We start from the raw sequence: 20,129 nt of genomic DNA on the forward strand, positions 1-20,129 counted from the left end.
CGAACCCAAATAGCGGTATCCTCGTACACTAAGCAAAAGAGTTTTAAGGATATTTCCAGGTTAATTATTCTCTCGAGATGAAGTGAGCCCCAGGAGAATTGTTCAGTGGATCGTGGTAATATCCAATTTGATTGGAAAGGCAAAATCTTTAATATAAAATGACATTTTTGTTGTCACTGGAGGTCATAGATGAACTGTTTAAGTCAATCCCCAATGAGAGTCTCCACTTCAGCCCATTCGTCACCTTAATACACGTTGGTACTTTGGATTCATTATCTTTAGCAGCTTGATCGAGGAATCAAATGGAAAGCAAACTTGTCGACCCTTCCTCAAGAGAAAAAGATCTAAAGTGATTAAACGAAGATGGGCACGTGGACGTACTGGTCGAAGCTTTATTTCCCAGCATTCGTCACATTTGTACTCATTCGCTCGCATGTAATTAGTGTACTATAGATACTGCGGTAAGACCGGGTACACAAAACATTTAATTGCAGATCTCACCGTGACCGCTGGTGAGATCTGTTATCAACGAACCTTTACAAATTATACAATTCTTGATTTTCCGCGCGGTGTCGGTTGTACGAGTACCCGCTCCCTCGCCTTCCCAGCTTTGTTTACATCAGCACGAGTGTGTGGAATCACGACTTGCGCGGGTCAGCAAAACAGCATCACATTCGATGCTCGTGTTTACACGCGCGGGCGGGCGGTGAGATCAACCCGGGCTCTGAGCCGAGCGCTTGTGGGCATGCCGGCGACGGAATTTACTCCGCGGCGGGAACGGCTACTCCGATCACTGGCCATTTCGAACGTCGGCAGTGGCCGGCGCGATCGCTTCCGTCATGCGGCATATGTGGACCAGCATGTGTAATTGCTCTGGAATTGCCCGCAGAGTATGGGGAGGGTTTGTTCTTGACTCGGAGTTGTGAATCAAGCGCCGCACTGGGTGTACGAGTCGGTCCGGAGTGAATGATTCCGTGCAGTCGGGCTGAGGTCTGAGCCACTTGCTAGGAGAGCAGTCAGTTGAGATCTAACTGCGACTTTAGAGGGTAGGTTGGCCACGAACCGTGGTGGATATCGTCGTCTTGGCTAGTAATACTTTCTGGGCATAAGGGAAGAGTCCTGATTTTGGCGGTTAATATCTAGCTAAACGTGCAACGGTAGTGTCGCGATATTAATTAATCCGGCTCGAATCGAACAGTGATTTTACTTGCTCGGTGCCGGAGTAAGGTGCGCTCTTGCGAGGATCATAAGTGCCCGCGAATCCCATGGGAAGTGCAAGTTGAGACCTATGCGTTGCAATTAACCCTCTGTCAAGCTGTGATAATTACGTCGACGGAAAATGCGGCTGTAGCCCATATAGTGGATATTAATTGCGGCAACAGGTGGATTATAACTCGGCCCCGTTCTGCGTGGTGTAGTGTTCAATATGAGTGTGCGCGAAAAACACCGGAAGGGTGAATTCATTTCACCCTTGACGTACTATCAACAAGTGTTGTTGGCTACTCTGTGCCTCATTTCTCTGCTGCTTCGTTCCGGTTCGTGCTTTGAGAGTGCATTAGTTTCTTCGGCTGAAAAGGGTGGCGAGGATCGATCAACAGAGACGGTTGTAACGGACCATATAACAGAGGCATGCTTGGCTAACTGTCCTGATGAGGTATATTTCAGAGTTTTTCTTTCCTATAAAAGTGTTTAGGGTATTTGGACTTGGTAACATTATCTCCGGAAAGTGCGCATGTTTTTGAATCGCGATAATATTATATATAAGAAATATGTTGCTTATCGAATCGGTATTTAGATTTGTATTTTCCAATTTTTGCTGTTGCATATTCTGGATGCCTTTATTAATTCAGGCAAAATCTAAGGAGCTCCAAAATCATATTCGCAGAACAGAACCTCTTCATAGTGGATAGAGAATTGTTTTCTCAACGATACAAATTATGCACATTTTTTACCCTAATTTCCCCACTACCCCATTCCTCCGACCGTCCTGCATATTAAACTGGTCCCATCGAAGTGAGTTAATTGTATGAGAATTCAGACCTCTCACCTCGGTTTAATAATGGACTTTGTCATTCACCTTATCTCTATGGATTTGTATCTCAGCAAATGATTTCTACTTTTATTACTTTTTCTAGTTGATACTTAAATGTATTGCAAACTAGAGGAAGATCTTCATTTTGCCCGATGGATAGTATCAGGACAATTTCTATGCTAGAGCTTCGGTTATCGTTCAATGGAACCAGGCGGGTTTTAGATGAACGGAAATGGATCCAATGTAAACTCCAGCTTGCATTGGTTTTAAGTGCAAGAGTGGAAGTCAAGCAGGATGGATGATAACAGTGTTCGGTTGCTTATAATTGTGAGGGACTATAATCCAATCCAATCCTCCTTTAATCTGCAAAGGAACTATAAGGGGCAGAACATTCATATTCTCACCGATAGCCAAGCAGCGATCAAGGCACTTAGGTCCAACCAGGTGAACTCTAAACTGGCATGGGAATGCTTTGAGAGACTGAATACACTCGGCTCGTCCAACAAGGTCTGGATACTTTGGGTTCCAGGCCATGCTGGGCTGGAAGGCAACGAGGCAGCGGACGAACTAGCCAAGAAGGGAGCAGGGACGCCTTTACACGGGCCAGAACCCTTCTGTGGAATCGGAAACGGTTTCATGGCTATGAATCTAAGAAATGAAGAGGAACGGTTGAGGGAACTAATTGGGCGGGCCTACCGGGCATGGAGCAGTCCAGGGTGCTTATTGGAGGATACGAACCCATACGCACAAAGGATTGCTTAAACCTCACCAAAAAGGACCTCCGAATCATAGTGGGAATTCTCACTGGTCATTGTCGCCTTAACTATCACCTAGTGATATCTACGGACACTACCTGCAGGTTTTGTGAGGAGGAGGACGAAACCTCTATACACGCCCTGGGACAGTGTCCGGCACTTGTGCAAAGTAGGTTGAGGCATCTGGGAGAACACTTACTACCAGATGCAAGGCTGAAAGATCTGGAAGTAGGGAACATACTAAAGTTCCTAACGGTTATAGGCCTGCTTGAGACACTATGATCAATAGGTACACTATAACCAGTAAAAGGGGCACAATAGTTCTTTAAGGATGCGACTTTCCCTTAACAGAATAATAATAATAAAATAAACCAATCCCAGAGTTCATTATCGACGGCGGGGATGCCATTTATAAGCAGCTCAATGTACTTCAGCAGAAACATTTTGCGGGTTGGTCTTTCTTATTTACTTCTCTGGGCAGTTTTCAAACAGACTGTGCTACAATTTCATTACCATTACACCCTGATGCTATACAAGGATAAGCCTAGACGGTACAACCACGAACAAAAACATCCACGAATCATTCGAGCCTGGAGTAACGAGATCGAGAGGCTGGCGCTCAACCGTCTCAATCACCCACCCATTGCGGGTGGCATTGTCTTTCAAACAGGTTTCTTGGGAATTGGAACCTTAATGCAGATATTTTAACAAAATGAGATTAGTTGTGTAATTTAGAGGCAGGGGGTGCATAGTTCGTAATCGCGACCCAGATTTTCTCTATATAACTCTGACTTTGAATAACTGACTTGAATGTCAGGTAGCTGTGAGAATATGCTGCTCAAAGGCTAGATGTATATTCACAATATCAGAGGCTGTAAGCCATGGAAAAGACGCTTACCCAACTTTCGCCTTTGTAAGTTTGACGGCAATTGCCGAGTCGGTTGAGTGTTAGCTCCTCGAAATTTTGGATCGAATTGGAATTTTGATTCTAGGGATCTGAATTCTGTTGGAATCATGATTGTCGTTGTTATATTTGTGTTTCTCCCGCTACTATTGGTTTGCCATTTGTTTACAATCAACTGCACTGATAATGAAATTGAAACAATTTGATCGAAAATGAAAACTGCAGGGCAATCTCATTGGGAAGTGAATAAAAAAATAAAAATAGAAAAGAAGAGACCGGGTAACAAAAACCCGGCTGGTTCTATTGTGATCAATTTTATGGTTGGGTCAAAGGCATAATCCCACAGAAATTTAACTCTCCAGAATTCACTGCAGAGTATACTTATATTGAAAGTAGTTTACCATTGAGTTATATTTTAACGCACGATTTTACTGAAGAATCGTGTAAACGAAGTCTCTTGCAAGTCTTCTGCAAGGAGATGTTATGCGCCGGGCACCCTGCTCTTCATAGTTTCATAACCTACAGCTGGAGATGTTGATTGAAAACTTGTGCAGAATAAGCCCCCGCTTGTTTCTAGTCGACACAATTCTTGAAAGAAATTCTACTGTTTCATAGTTATAGTTCGAGTCTTCAATGTCAACAACCAAACCAAAACTCACTTAATGTTAATAGCTATCATTTCCGATGTTTGTAAAATCTTTGTGTAACTTAAACGCAAAGCTTCGTAGCTAGGCACTGAACAAATAAAAAATATACTTGTAAAGGAGAAGCTATGCGCTTAAACTCCCTGAATGGGTTTCTCGTTTCACATGATGAATTTTGACTGAAATGAAGTAACATTCGGCTGGGGGGATCCTATTCTCTGCTCTTCAAGCTCAAAGAATTGTTTTTCTAATGAAAAACTAACGAAGAGAAATCAGTTGAATTATCAGAAAGTTTTTAAACCAAGTAGGCTTCTTCCTCCTTGATGTCGTAGGATCCTTATCCCAACTTTTAGGCAACTCTATTTTAATTGATAATCTGTTAACGGACTATAAATCAGTGTTACTTCATTATACCGCACTCCACATAGAATGATTGAATTGACGAAGGGGTTGATTACCACGACTTTATTTTTCCTGAATGCTTAGCTTTCAGGACAGGGCCCAAACGGCACTCAATTTTCTCAAGAAACCTAGATTTCGTAAATGCTACAGCATTTGTTGCTTTTTGCAATCTTCTTTTTCTTTAGCCTTTGTCCCGTTCACAAGCGGGGTCGCTTGATTTGAATGTAATCGCAACGCTTTCAAATCTCCATTCAGCATATCAAACCACCGCTGTTTCGGGAAGCCTTTTGGTCGCTTACCAGCGACTTCGATGTTCAATCTTGGTTAGTGTAAGCATGAATAACATGACCATACAATCGAAGACGCCTCTCTCACAATTTTTACATAATGTGTTCAACCCCATATCGATCGCGGATATCCTCATTTTGGATGTGATCGAAGCGTGTCACGCCACTGATCCACGCAACATCTTCGTTTCCATCATCGGAAGACGCAGTTCATTGTCTTTTATAATCGGCCAACACTCAGAACCATAGAGGGCGACAGGGCGGACGACACTGCAGCCAGTTTTCGATTTAAGACATTTGTTGATAAGTCGACCATAAAGAACACTAGCTGTAGAACGCTACTTCATCAAGGTTGCGCTAATAAGCGAATCAATTTTATAGGGCAGTTCTCCTGGCTGATAGCATTGACCGGAGATATTTAAATCGCTCACTTCTGGGCAGGTCGCTGATTGTGCCTGTTTCATGAGGATCGGTCGTCAAAAATTCTGTTTTATTTAGATTTATTCTGAGACGGTGTTGCATGAAGCAATCATCCCATTTTTGGACAAGTTGCTCGAGATGATTTTTGCTATTAGACGCTAGAAAAACATCATCTGCATAAAGCAGTGTATAGGGCGCTGGACGTTGGATGTCCCGTGTGACGGTGTCCATAACAAGAATAAAGAGGAGTGGTGAGAGGGCGCTCCTTTCCGAACTTCATTTTTCAAGTTATAGTGTATTGTTCATACCACCAGATGAGTTCGTGTAGCAGCGTGTATTGCGTCGGTAGTTCCATAGTTCTTGACAAACCCGATCCGAAAAGACTTCACGAATACGGTTGTCAAGAATGCGTTCAAAAATCTTGATAATATGGGAAAGTAACCGGATCGGACAGTAATTTGGACATTCTGGACTAGCTTTCTTCTTCTGTATTGGAACTGTGGTACTTTTTTGCCTGTCAGATGGTGCCCTACCTTCTACCTTCGTTTTCCAGAGCTCAGCCGTGATGTCGTGAGGTGATGTTGCTTTCCCCAATTTCAGTTGTTTTATTGCTTCTTCGACTTCAGTTGTGCTGACAGGTGGAACTGCTCCAAATATCGATGTGCTTCAGTTGAAATCTGCTTGGAATATTTTTGCCATCTATCCGTCGCTGATTGGTTAGAGTACAAGGCTGTCATACGGAAGGTAGCGGTTCAAATTTCGAGTGGAATTTGTATTGTGATTTGTCGTCGGATACCATTCGACTCAGCTATGAATGAGTATCTGAATCAAATCATGGTAATAATCTCGAGCGGGCACAATTCTGAGCACATTGCCTCCTATAGAGTCCTGTAATCCTGTAGTGTACCCTTACGGTCTTGAACGAAGTGCTCTAACACACTTCATGGCCCTGCTCCAATTGGATTGTTGCGCCAGCGATTATTATTATTATCTATCTGTCGGTCGATAAGCAAAGAACCATTTTTGTCATTAACACAAGAGAAGTGTTCGATGTCCTGTGTGCGTTTGTGTCGGTCGCTTTCTTTGCTTTATGGTTGTCATTCTTATGAATTTGCCAATTGGTGAGCGTTTGATAGTTGAGAAATTTGTGGAAGAGGAGTCTCTCTTCATGGACCTTTATTTCAACATAGTCGGTCCGAAGCTAAGTTCCTCGGTTAATGAACCGCTTGCCTGGCATGGTGAACCCGAGGGCTACAATGGCCGCTTTGTGATCATTTCTTCTTTTTTCTCATGAAATTGTCACCATTTAATCCGCGGCGAGCCAGTACTTGATTTGCAAGATGGCAATCAACGGCCGATGTTGAGGTGCGATAGTCTGATAGGAAACGGCTTTGTAATCAGTGACCATTGTGGAATGTTAGCGCCTTATGATAATATAGTCAATTTGGGTGTTACAATTCCCACTATAAAATATAGGAAGAAGAGACAATCGTTTGATGAACCATGTATTCATAAGTACATGGTCATGGGTGTCCGCAAAACCGACTATACGTTCGCCACCCTTAATGCGCGCTCCAAACCCCTTTCCCCCATTGCACCTGTTACCTTCTGCCTTTTCACCCGCATGACCGTTAAGTTGGTCTGCTATGGAGATATAGTCATCAGTAGGCACGTTACTGGTCTTGGCATCGAGAAGTTATCAGAAGGCATCTTTCTGGACATCAGGTCGACCTGTCTGTGGCGCATAGGCAGTGAAGAAGCGAATAGTGCGATCAGCTGATATTATGGTATAATCAAATCTTTCGACTTTCGGTCAAACCCGTATTGAGTGTGTGGGCTACTAAAATAGAGAAGTTTATAGCCCATTGGGTTTTTTCCGGGGCGCAGATTTCAATGCGCTTTTTCCGAAGGGCTCCTGGAAGTTTCTCGGTTTCCTAGTGAGAGTGGCAATATTTAGCGTGCAGACACGTATTTCTTTTCATCATCATCAACGGCGCAACAACCGGTATCCGGTCTAGGCCTGCCTTAATAAGGAACTCCAGACATCCCGGTTTTGCGCCGAGGTCCACCAATTCGATATCCCTAAAAGCTGTCTGGCGTCCTGGCCCACGCCATCGCTCCATCTTAGGCAGGGTCTGCCTCGTCTTCTTTTCCTACCATAGATATTGCCCTTATAGACTTTCCGGGTTGGATCATCTTCATCCATACGGATTAAGTGACCCGCCCACCGTAACCTATTGAGCCGGATTTTATCCACAACCGGACGGTCATGGTATCGCTCATAGATTTCGTCATTGTGTAGGCTACGGAATCGTCCATCCTCATGTAGGGGGCCAAAAATTCTTCGGAGGATTCTTCTCTCGAACGCGGCCAAGAGTTCGCAATTTTTCTTGCTAAGAACCCAAGTTTCCGAGGAATACATGAGGACTGGCAAGATCATAGTCTTGTACAGTAAGAGCTTTGACCCTATGGTGAGACGTTTCGAGCGGAACAGTCTTTGTAAGCTGAAGTAGGCTCTGTTGGCTGACAACAACCGTGCGCGGATTTCATCATCGTAGTTGTTATCGGTTGTGATTTTCGACCCTAGATAGGAGAAATTGTCAACGGTCTCAAAGTTGTATTCCCCTATCCTTATTCTTGTTCGTGCTTGTGTTTGACCAGTGCGGTTTGATGTTGTTGGTTGATTCGTCTTCGGTGCTGACGTTGCCACCATGTATTTTGTCTTGCCTTCATTGATGTGCAGCCCAAGATCTCGCGCCGCCTGCTCGATCTGGATGAAGGCAGTTTGAACGTCTCGGGTGGTTCTTCCTATGATGTCGATATCGTCAGCATAGGCCAGTAGTTGGGTGGACTTGAAGAGGATCGTACCTCTTGCATTCACCTCAGCATCACGGATCACCTTCTCGAGGGCCAGGTTAAAGAGGACGCATGATACGCATCCCCTTGTCGTAGACCGTTGTTGATGTCAAATGGTCTTGAGAGTGATCCTGCTGCTTTTATCTGGCCTCGCACATTGGTCAGGGTCAGCCTAGTCAGTCTTATTAATTTCGTCGGGATACCGAATTCCCTCATGGCCGTGTACAGTTTTACCCTGGCTATGCTATCATAGGCGGCTTTAAAGTCGATGAACAGATGGTGCAACTGTTGTCCATATTCCAACAGTTTTTCCATCGCCTGCCGCAGAGAGAAAATCTGATCTGTTGCTGATTTGCCTGGAGTGAAGCCTCTTTGGTATGGGCCAATGATGTTCTGGGCGTATGGGGCTATCCGGCCTAGCAAGATAGTGGAGAATATCTTTTAGATGGTACTCAGCAACGTGATACCTCTATAATTGCTGCACTGTGTGATATCTCCCTTTTTATGTATGAGACAGATTATGCCTCGCTGCCAATCGTCAGGCATTGATTCGCTGTCCCATACCTTGAACACAAGTCGATGAACCACTTGGTGTAACTGGTCGCCTCCATATTTAACCAATTCGGCTGTAATTCCATCGGCTCCTGGCGACTTATGATTTTTTAGCCGATGAATTGCACGGACTGTTTCTCCTAAACTTGGTGGTGGCAGTATTTGTCCGTCGTCTTCAGTTGGCGGGACCTCCAACTCGCCGATGCTCTGGTTATTCAGTAGCTCATCAAAGTACTCAACCCATCGCTCTAATATGCCCATTCTGTCGGAAATCAGATTTCCCTCTTTGTCTCGGCAGGATGAGCATCGAGGTGTATAAGGCTTCATCCTGCTGACTTGTTGGTAAAACTTCCGCGCCTGGTGCGGTTGCTCCCTGTACTTTTCTAGTTCACAGACTTGTTGGTTCTCCCAGGCTTCCTTTTTCCGTCTGTGAAGTCGCTTCTCCGCCCGACGGAGTTCGTGATAAGTCTCTGCGCGTGCCCGCGTTCTTTGAGAATGCAACATTACTCGGTATGCGGCATTCTTCCGTTCCGTTGCTAGCTTACATTCATCGTCAAACCAGCCGTTCCGACTCCTTTTGCGGCTGGGGCCAAGTATATTTGTGGCCGTATCCATGATAACGTTCTTCAGGTGGTTGTGAAGATCATTAGTTGATGCTTCATCTCCAGGTCCTCTATTGACTGCGGTTATTGCGGCATCCATTTCCCTCTTATAGGTGTCGCGGAGGGTTGTGTTGTGGATGGCTTCAGTGTTCACTCTCACCTGATTGTCAGAGGGGATTCTAGGTGGTATTGTTATTCGAGCTCGGAGCACCATGCCAACGAGATAGTGATCCGAGTCTATATTGGCCCCCCTATATGTTCTGACATTCATCAAGGCTGAGAGGTGGCGGCGTTCGATCAACACGTGGTCAATTTGGTTGAAAGTGGTCCCGTCTGGAGAGGCCCACGTATGTTTGTGGACCGCTTTCCGCGCAAACCAGGTACTTCCAACAACCATTTCGTGTGACCCTGCTAATTGAATAGTCCGCAGTCCGTTATCATTTGTTTTTTCGTGTAAGCTATGGGAGCCAACGTATCGCCTGAATACGGGCTCCTTCCCTACTTGGCTGTTAAAATCCCCAAGTATGATTTTGATATCATATCTGGGACAGGCTTCGAGGGTTCTTTCTACTGCCTCGTAGAAGGTATCCTTCTCCGACTCTGCAGTCTCCTCTGTAGAGGCGTGAACGTTTATGAGGCTTATATTTCTAAACTTGCCTCGCAAGCGCAGAGTGCATAGCCGTTCGCTTATACTTTCAAAGCCGATAACAGCAGGTTTCATTTTTTGGCTGATTAAGAAACCTACTCCGAGCACATGGTTTACTGGATGGCCGCTATAATATATGGTGTAGTGGCTCTTCTCCAGGAAACCGGTCCCTGTCCATCGCATCTCTTGCAACGCTGTTACATCAGCCCTATATTGGAACAGGGTATCGGCTAGCTCCTTATCAGCTTCATCTCTGTACAGGGAGCGCACGTTCCATGAGAAAATGCGCAAATCGTTGTTCCTTTGTCGTTGCCGGGTCCGTCGTTTTAATATCCATCCTATCCGAAGCTCCTGTTGTGGCTTCGTAACGGTTATTTTCCGTGTAGGGTTGTCAGCCCTACCCAACCCCCAACCTGGAGGACCAGTTGGTACAATTTGTCCCGTTTTTAGGCGCGGGAGACTCGCCTTCATCCTTCTCCGTCTGCAGCTTTTCGTCAAGAAAGAGCTCCCAGCGGTCACCACGTGGAGGTGGAGATAGGGTTTGGTAGTAGAGCTGTTGGTGTTGGTTCAGCAGGCATTTCCCAGGTTTTATGCTCCATCGTGGGTACCAATCCACGTTTCGCCCCGGGACCTATACTACCCTTTGACCACCAATTTCTTTTGCTTGGATTAACTTACTTGCACCTTGACGCCGTCTATGCCCATTTTTCAATAGGATCGGATCCGTCCTGTCGTGTCAACTGAAGTGAACGCCCTAGCATTTCTCCGAGGCTCATTATTACTCAATCCGATCATTTTGTTTTTGACTACATTGGATGCATTTCCTTTGTCGGCCTTTCGCGGGACCTGTCACCAAGAAAGATCAGGCAGCATTTAACATAGTGGAATATCTTCAACTATACTCTATTTATCTCTTTCACTGATCTAAGCATTTTATTTGTATTTTACTGGGGATAATAGTGTTGTTCTTTGCAATATTTCGAATTATTTGTATAGGTCATTCAAGTCTGCATATATCATCAATAGAGGTGTCATTATGGATGCATCCTTCGTTATCGGTGTGTTTATCCTAAATAATTACCTTTATGCGACATTGCTTCCAAGTTAACTGCATCACAATATGAATGGTGACAGCATTTAATTAATGTCCTCAATATACACGTGGCTGAGTGTAAATTCTGACGACATACCATATTTGACTTGGAACGCGTATTTGCTCTTTTACAAAATGATTTTGAGGATACAGTTTTGTGTTCCAATTCCTGATCACTGTTCTTAGGAGTATCAAATTCGGGTAGAATTTATATTATCCAAGCGTAGCATTTGTAGTAGCCACGAATATGGTATGTCAAAGATAAATTTTTAATCAAATTAGACTGTCAAGTAAGATATTTTGCTTCTAGTGAACTGCCTGGTTCAGCGCTACTGTGTCGAATAAATCTGCTATTCTTATCTACTTATCTACCACATGAACATGTAGAAGTGAGGACCTTGTAGATGACGAGAAGACAAGTAATTATTAGAATTATTAGAATTACATTTAGATCAACATGAAAGATGTTCCAAAACTCTGTGAGTGCTCTTTAACCATTTTAATAAGAAGTTGTCTATTTTATCAATTTTTATTATCTTGCAATTACCTGTTTTTCCAAGGATTAACATCACTTTTCACAAGATGTGGTAGACATTCTGTTTCGAACTTGTAACTTTCTAGAAATCTGCTGTCTGATTCAGACTACGGTCGCTTTCTTGATTTGAGATGATACGCTGCTTATATTTCCTTGGTTTTAAAAGAACAATATGTTACTTATCTTTCGCAGAAAGCACTTTTGGTACTTGGATTATCGACATATCATTAGAGAAGTGGTAGATACCCAATAACTTTTGCAACATATTTATGTAGCTTTAGGTATGGATTTTCAAGTTACGTTTGTGCGACGGGACTGACCTCTTTTCTCGGCGTCATAATTATTAATGATCCAATAATTTTTTTTTCTTTTTTTTAAAGTCTAGTGTCACACTTAATTTACCCGAAAGCGAATAACTTATTCTTGCTTACTTGGTCGCAGGCACTGACCTACGATAGCCATGTAGTGAGTGGCATGACTTTACATTGAGTTTAAGGAGAGGAGCGTATGTTGTATTTCCTCTTCCCCATGATAATATAAGACAACAAATCAAAGCGCTTATTAATTTCTGAGATTAGCTCAACAATATCAGTTGAAAAGTATGGGAGGTAGGACATAAAATATACCCACTTTAGAGTGTAACAGATCTCATCCTTTGAACCACTTCCATTTTGGAAGAAAACCTCACATAGGTTGATTCTACAATTACAAAAGCAACAATAAAGGTCATAACATAATACATTATTATTCTAACTATAAATTTATAGTAGAACGCATTCTGAAACATCCTAGAATAATGGAGTGGCATTCCGCAACTTGTGTTTTTTGTGATCGACGTATCAACGAACGCCTCAAATCTAAAATTTACTGCAGTGTCGTCTGCTCTGTCGTTATCCATGGTTCTGGGGGTTTTCCGACTATAAAAGACAATGAGCGATCTTTCGCGGTAATGGAGACAAAGATTTTGCGTGGACTATTAACACGCTTTCATAACATCCGATGGTAAGCGAGCAAAAGGCCGGCCGAAAAAACGATGGCTTAATACGCTGGATCGGGTTTGAAAGGCCTCGCGGCTGCATCTAGATCAGGCCTTTGATAGAACAAAATGGCTGGACAGACAAAACAGAACAAAGGTTAAAGGCGCTGTACCTTGGTTTCTGCGAAGTCGCTATTTCTACTTATGCGTAAATCTTGGAAATTCCTTTTCTAGGGAGTGCAAGAAGAGGATAGCTGATAGCTGAAGATTTCAAAGAAGATCCCCCAGTTCGAATTCGACAATTGTTGCAAGGGGGGGCCTTGCTTGCTTCCTAAATTCTGATCGACAGAAAACTGGCAAATAGCACCAACCACATTTGTACCCTTCGGAACACTGTGGAACAATATGGGGAATTTGGATATCCTCTCCATCTATGGTGAATGTTCTAGTTCAAGATAAACGCTTAAAATGATTTGAAATTCAAAGTGAGCTGTAAGGACTACATTCTGTCACTGATATTTTTCTACTCATTTTCGGTGAGGGGCTTCATGTTGATTTGGCTGGAGGACATGGAGTGGTTGAATGGAAAATTTTATGTTTTTTCAAACATCTCAACGGCGTTTATAACATCTACTTTTTTATCGAATTATAGACGATGGTCTCAAGCCTCTGAATTTGGAGAAGGATCTGGAAATGGAACTGTTTCAACTTCGACATCAAGTTGAGACTACTGCGCCTATGCTCTTTCTGTGCTAGTATATGAGAGCAGTACATGGAAAGTGATCGCGACTGCTAGTAGAAATCTTCAAGCTTTTATCAACTTGTGTCTACGTGGTGTCATCGTTTTACTCGCGGGATTACGAGAGATAACCGTCCTGATTAGCAGGCGGAAATGGCAGTGGATAGGCGAAACTTTAAGAAAAGACGTTTCAGAATGAATTCTAGCTGATTTTAAGTTTACCCTACTACTTTTATTCTTCATTGGTCATAAGGTCTTTCGTATATATTTGCTGTGATCTAAACACTCAAGGTTTCAGAAAAGATTCCTTGTACGACTCTCTTTTCCAATTTTGCGTACCTAAAAAAGTGGATCCCCTATTAATCCTATTTGCATCGATGGCTGGAGAAATATTGAAATTCTGTTATCAAATAAACAATGATGAACTGGTAAGTCGATGCTCAAATATCTTCATGTATCTCTTTGACCCTAAAACTTGAATTAACTTTGCCTGACCTTAACGGAAAAATTATTATTTTATTCATAATCCTCCCCTGGCTAGAAATGCCAATAACAAAGCAATAATGTCTTCGCATCTAAAGAACAACCATTTGCCCTTTGAAATCAATTTATTCAATTAAAGTGGAAAGCATCTCTGCTTTCTCCGCCTGTATCCATGGGTTACATCGTCGGCTGTGTAAGTACTATGTTTATATGTGGTGTTGCATTTCTCAATATTGGTGCCTGTTAGTAAGAAGATACATCTCTGGATGATATGTAGATCTTGGGCTTGATAATGATGATCTCTTTGCATTCAGAAGTCAATAATTTGTTGTTTTATGTCGTGTTTCCGTTGATTGTAAACGTAAAGGTGAATAGGAAATTCTCAATGCAGAATATCGGTTTTTAATCAAGACATGCACTTTTATCGTCTTGCGACTATTACTGCTTGGTGATTTATAGGAACTTTAATGGATATTCATATCAGATGTAATTTATTTCAATAATTTTATCTCTTGTAAAAGATGAATAGGGAATGATGATTGACTTCTGTGCTGTCGCTGTGTTTTTTTCAGTCTATGATTGCGAAATTTTCCTTATATATGGGACAGCACGCAGGGATAAGTCATCAATTTTGTTTTGCGCAGAAGGCTGGCGTCCGCTTCCTCTTATCGACTGGTATAATTAAAAGTGATAATATTTTTTTTTCATATTTTAGAAATCGACTTATGTCTACTAGTTCAAGTCATCATGACTTGATTCCAAAAAAGCATTAATTGTCAGTAATAAATCTAAGTAAATTGATATATATTCTCCAATCATCAGTTATCAGTGGATATTTCTAATACATCAGTGAGGGCTTGGGGATTCATTGTGAAGTTTTCGAAAAGATAAAGTTTATACTAGAAAAGTTAACTTAATTTCTAATTCTAAATTATCCGTTGTAAAACTGTGCCGATAGCTGTTGTGGTATTAAGGCGTCTACTTTTCGTTAAGTAATACTTTGTGGGTGTAGTCTAAGAATTGGAAAATAAATAAAGTTGCGGAGAAAAATATCACCCCTTCTTGTATACGATAAAGGATCTAAATTTTTCACTACAAGTCTTTTTATGACACACGAAAATACTGGCATTCTCCTCCTAAATTGCTTGGGGAACGAGTCATGGTTCTCGAATAAGGAGATCAAAAATTATGCACCCGAAATCAATTAATAAAACTCCTTGTTGAATCCTTCAGATGCCTGATAACGTTCCATTTTGAAGAAGCCCTTCCACTTACATTTTGAAATCAATTTAAATTCACACCTTCACAGAGTAACGAATCAAAATTATATTATTTTAGTGCTATGTTTTCAACACTGATTGCGAACTTAATGTTGATAGTTGTCAAAAAAATATCACTAGTTATGACATGGGAGGTCATGTCATTTTGAAAACATTATTCTAAATAATACTGTGTTGAATAAAAAATAAATATTATGCTCTAGAGCAGATTTTTTTGCTGATATGTTAAAGTTGGCGCCATTTATTCACATACGAAAGATTATTGAATCTAGTATACGCATGGAAAGTTATTTTTTCATAATCAACTGACAAGTATGGGTTGAAAAAATGGTAGAATTATCACATCTTTTCATGAGTGTGTCAAATTATATTGTACATACATATATGTTATTATATGTTTGCGTGGATTTGTCTGATAGCGGTGGATAGAGAAACTGGGATTTCGGTACGGCTTATGGAGTAAACAAATTTTATTACTCTTTCATCTTCGATACGAATTTCTTTTGGTTCATTATGCAACCAGCTTTTAATAAAACCGTTCTTGTCGTCTATTTGTTAATTGAAAATCAGTTTATTGCTTCCTAGGAAATGCAGATAGCTGACGGCGATGGATTTTGATAAAGCAACATTTTTTTGGTAATTTCCGGATTAATGAAAATGTAATAGCTTACATCTGAGCGGATAGCTGAGTGGTTAGAGCGCAAGGCTGTCGTACGGAAGGTCGCGGTTCAAATCTCACTGGTGGCAGTGGAATTTGTATCGTGATTTGACGTCGGATACCAGTCGACTCAGCTGTGAATGAGTACCTGAGTCAAATCAGGGTAATAATCTCGGGCGAGCGCAATGCTGACCACATTGCCTCCTAGTGTACCGTTACGGTCTTGAATGAAGTGCTCTAACACACTTCAAGGCCCTGATCCAACATGGATTGTTGCGCCAACGATTATTATTAATAGCTTTTACCATTCCGAATATATTAATACTAACTTCTCAAATATTCAGCGGTTTGTAAATTTCTTTTTTTCAGTTAAATCAAGCAACTTTTGAACTATTAGATATATTCTCATATATTACAAACTGAAGGAGATTGTAGTAGCAATTGTACAAAATTTTGGATGTTGGCTATGATATCACACTACCACACTGCTTGCTAGGCTAAATTAATTTGAAATGTTGGCCCCAAGGTTCCACTGATGTCCCCAGTATTAAAACTTAGCAATACACGGTTGCCGTAAGACATTACATAGGGCATAACCTACGTGCCATTGTTGTCGGTTCCCGGCAATATGCTTCAGTTCTCCCAATGTCTATCGAGAAGCTTCCATTCTTCCGCTACTGTTCTATGTCAGAAGAAAAATAAAATACAATATATTTTGCTCAATGCTATGATCCTCCTTATTATGTACTCCAATGAATTCTCTCCTTGAATAGTATTATAATATGTTAACGCATACTAAAAGTCACTCTGCTATATGACAAGTAGAATTATTATCACGAAATTTGGTGGAGATATGTGTCCGGATAGCTGAGTGGTTAGAGCACAAGGCTGTCATATGGAAGGTCGTGGTGCAAATCTCATTGGTGGGAGTGGGATTTGTATGGTGATTTGCCGTCGGATACCGGTCAACTCAGCTGTGAATGAGTACCTGAGTCAAATCAGGGTAATAATCTCGGACGAGCGCAATGCTGACCTCATTATCTCCTACAGTGTACTGTAGTGTACCGTTACGGTCTTGAATGAAGTGTTCTAACATACTTCAAGGCCCTGGTCTAATATGGATTGTTGCGCCAACGATTAGTATTATTGTTATGTAATCTGTGCATATAGGAATTGACATAATTTTGCAGATCTTTGGAGGGTAAGGCTTTCAGTGTGGGGTTGAAATTAAAACACTTGAGGGCCATTTGGTTGCATGCCGTAGATTTTAATTCAAAAAAGTTGCAATATTTTAGAATCACTCTATACCATTCTACAAAATAAAAACTATTAAGGCACTATTGATTGACTTCATGCTATAGTGCAATAATTTGCCTGGCCTGAACTAATCTAAGCACAACATTCAATAAGTTATAAAAACTCCAAAGATTTGCTTGTGCTGGATTTACTCGTTCCCTTGGAACATCCTTAACATCCCCTGAGTTCCATTTAGGCCTTATTCGTATATCATTTTGTTAAGAGTTCGAAACTGGTATTGTTAACAAAATTATAATGGGCCAAAATTGTATTTTCTCTGCGAATAATAACAACCTTAATGACATCGTGAATTAACTCTGAAAAAGCACATAATTGAAGTAAGTGATTTTCCATATTGCCATAAGCTACATACTGAATTTTTCACCTATGAAACTTTTCATGCTGCCTGCTTGAGGAGTATAATAACCTTGAGTGAATTAAATGAAGGTTAATTTTCCGAATTTTTTTATAGAAAAATGAAAAGACTTATTCATATTTGGGCTTAGACATCTAAAGGTGCATGTTTTAAGCGGTTATTTACAGTTGTGATGACCGGGAAAATCGAAAAAATACATATTGTTCATTATCTCAAGAATACTTTCACCAAATTTCATAACGATCGGTGCATGAAATCGAAAGTTATAGCTATTTATAACACCTTACTGCGCTGCTGTATAGATTTTTGAACCTTGATCATCGAATATATTGCAGGCGCAAGAAAAGATAGAATAGTTTGCATGCATCATCAAATTTATGTTTTCGAGTTTGTGGAAGGAATACATACCATTTGGCCGTCGAATGGACAACACGACGTAGAGTTTAAATAAGTTAATTTTTGGAATAAAAATAAAGAAAATTGAAACTTTAAATGCGATTTCTCAGAATCGTTTTTTACCCGTTCATAGATTAAGCTGATGATAAATTCACAGCTAAAAAGGAACAAATTTGTCGTAACATAACTTTTTTCCGAAATTACAAATCACATGAACCCGCTTTATAATTACGAAAATTAGGCTTGAATTTTTGAGAGGTACAGATTGAGATTGGCCTCCGATGAAACAGTTTTAGGAATTGTTTCATTGTTTCAACTCCTATTTTTACTAGCACGCTTTCCAGTACGTGGAAAAATATTCTTTGCAAGAATTCGGACCTGTGCTGTGCTGTTCTCTCCGGAACGCCGGCCGCTGGATAGTATGAATACTCTGATAGTAAATGTACGGAGGAAACTTTTTGTGTCTAACACTTTCAGTGCTGGACACGCTCGCTGCTGGATTGTATGAATATAGATTTAGATTATTTAAAGACGAAACCGCGACATGGTAGCTTGCACAAAATTATTTGGTATTTTGTGGAACTAACTGGGTATTTCAGGTGACAATTTTGCACATAGAACAAAAAGTGAAATTTTTTTAGAGTTATGGGTGAAAAGTGAGCATCATATGCTTTTAACGCTAATCTGGGTCTTTTTGTTTCGTTCATCTAGAATCATCAAAACTTAATTTTCGAAACAATCTTACGATGCTGACTAGATCGTGTCTTATGTCTTATTTTGAAGCTATACTTAAATGCTAACTTAATTGGATAACAATTGAAGGGGCTGACGGTTTACCCGACTTATAACAAAACTAGTTATCATATAAGAAAAATTAACAAATTTAATTTTTGCTTTGCTTTGGTCTGAGGACTATATTGAATTCCTTGTATTTTACCGGGTGGCGTGTTATGGAATCTAAGCTATTGAAATCGCCAACAAATGAGTGTTATTAATATATATCTACTCACAAATTCCGAAAATTATCAACTTTCTGCATATTCTCATACATTCAAGTCGGTAAGAACAATTGGAACTATTGGTAGAAGATTACATTTATTTTATTATATAAATGATAAAACGCAAAATCACCTACCTAACTTAAAGCTGTCAGGTACTTTTACCGTATCTCAACGGTGAAAGATGATGAAATAGAAAAATCTGACGGCGGATAAGTATTTTAGTTGCTTCTATAGTTTTGCTACTGCGGGATACAAAACGAGAAAAGGACGAGTAGAAGAGGGAACATGCAAAAAGCTCGATAGCTCGGGACAATGGCTTTCGTCAGCGAAAACCCCAAAAGATGTAAAGAGGGTGGAGGGACGAAAGCAAACAACTATAAAACGCAGAGAGAAGTTGATCCTCCAGTTATTTTTGAAAGCCGATATTTTGTCCGCCTGCGTGTGCACGCATCGCTGAATCCATCATTTTGAAAATAAATTAATCGAAATCGTGTGCTTTCAGAGAAACCGATGTTTATGAATGCTGCTTTGCGCAGGGATTTTGTTAGTTCATTTGTTAGATCAAAATGTTGGGCGCAAAAATGGTGGTGCCATAGAAATCTGTTTTGCCTTTCTAATGAATAAAAAGAAAACAAATACAGTTTGGTACTGTCCGGCATATTTATTTCGCACACTGTAGTTGATAAAAGCTTGGAGCTTCCGAGTAACACACCTCTCATATACACAGAGATAATGTTGACGCGGAGTAATGTCAACTTGATTCCAAATTTTGAACAAAACAGTGAAGGTGGATTTAGAACTGTTACTACGTCACTGTCATGATCAAAGTGGAGTTCACCAAATCAATGCCTGATGGCTGGCGATCCGGTATTTGCCGAGATTGTGATAACTCGGAAATAATTGTTGGCGCAACAATCCATATTGGATCAGGGCCTTAAAGTGTGTCAGAGCACTTCATTCAAGACCGTAACGGTACATTACAGTATACTGTAGGAGGCAATGTGGTCAGCATCGCGCTCGCCCGAGATTATTACCCTGATTTGACTCAGGTACTCATTCATAGCTGAGTCGACTGGTATCCAACGTCAAATCATGATACAAATTCCACTGCCACCAGTGAGATTTGAACCGTGACCTTCCATACGATAGCTTTGTGCTCTAACCACTCAGCTATCCGGATATCATTTAGAGGATAC

At 41.1% G+C, this 20,129-nt stretch overlaps 1 protein-coding gene across 3 annotated transcripts in view; it reads left to right on the forward strand.

Annotated features, from left to right (window-relative positions):
• Nucleotides 1–837: 837 nt before the first annotated feature.
• The window catches only part of LOC119656784 (protein sevenless), a 97,594-nt gene continuing 78,302 nt past the window's right edge, over nucleotides 838–20,129 (forward strand). For 2 of the 3 annotated variants that reach the window (XM_038063370.1, XM_038063372.1), the window contains exon 1: nucleotides 838–1,654. In XM_038063370.1, the coding sequence (XP_037919298.1) occupies nucleotides 1,427–1,654 (228 nt within the window). In that variant the 5' untranslated portion in view covers nucleotides 838–1,426. The remainder of the gene's footprint in view (nucleotides 1,655–20,129) is intronic. The other variant, XM_038063371.1, reaches the window with a different exon arrangement.

The sequence above is a fragment of the Hermetia illucens genome, chromosome 5, assembly GCF_905115235.1.
Source record: "Hermetia illucens chromosome 5, iHerIll2.2.curated.20191125, whole genome shotgun sequence".
NCBI lineage: Eukaryota > Metazoa > Arthropoda > Insecta > Diptera > Stratiomyidae > Hermetia > Hermetia illucens.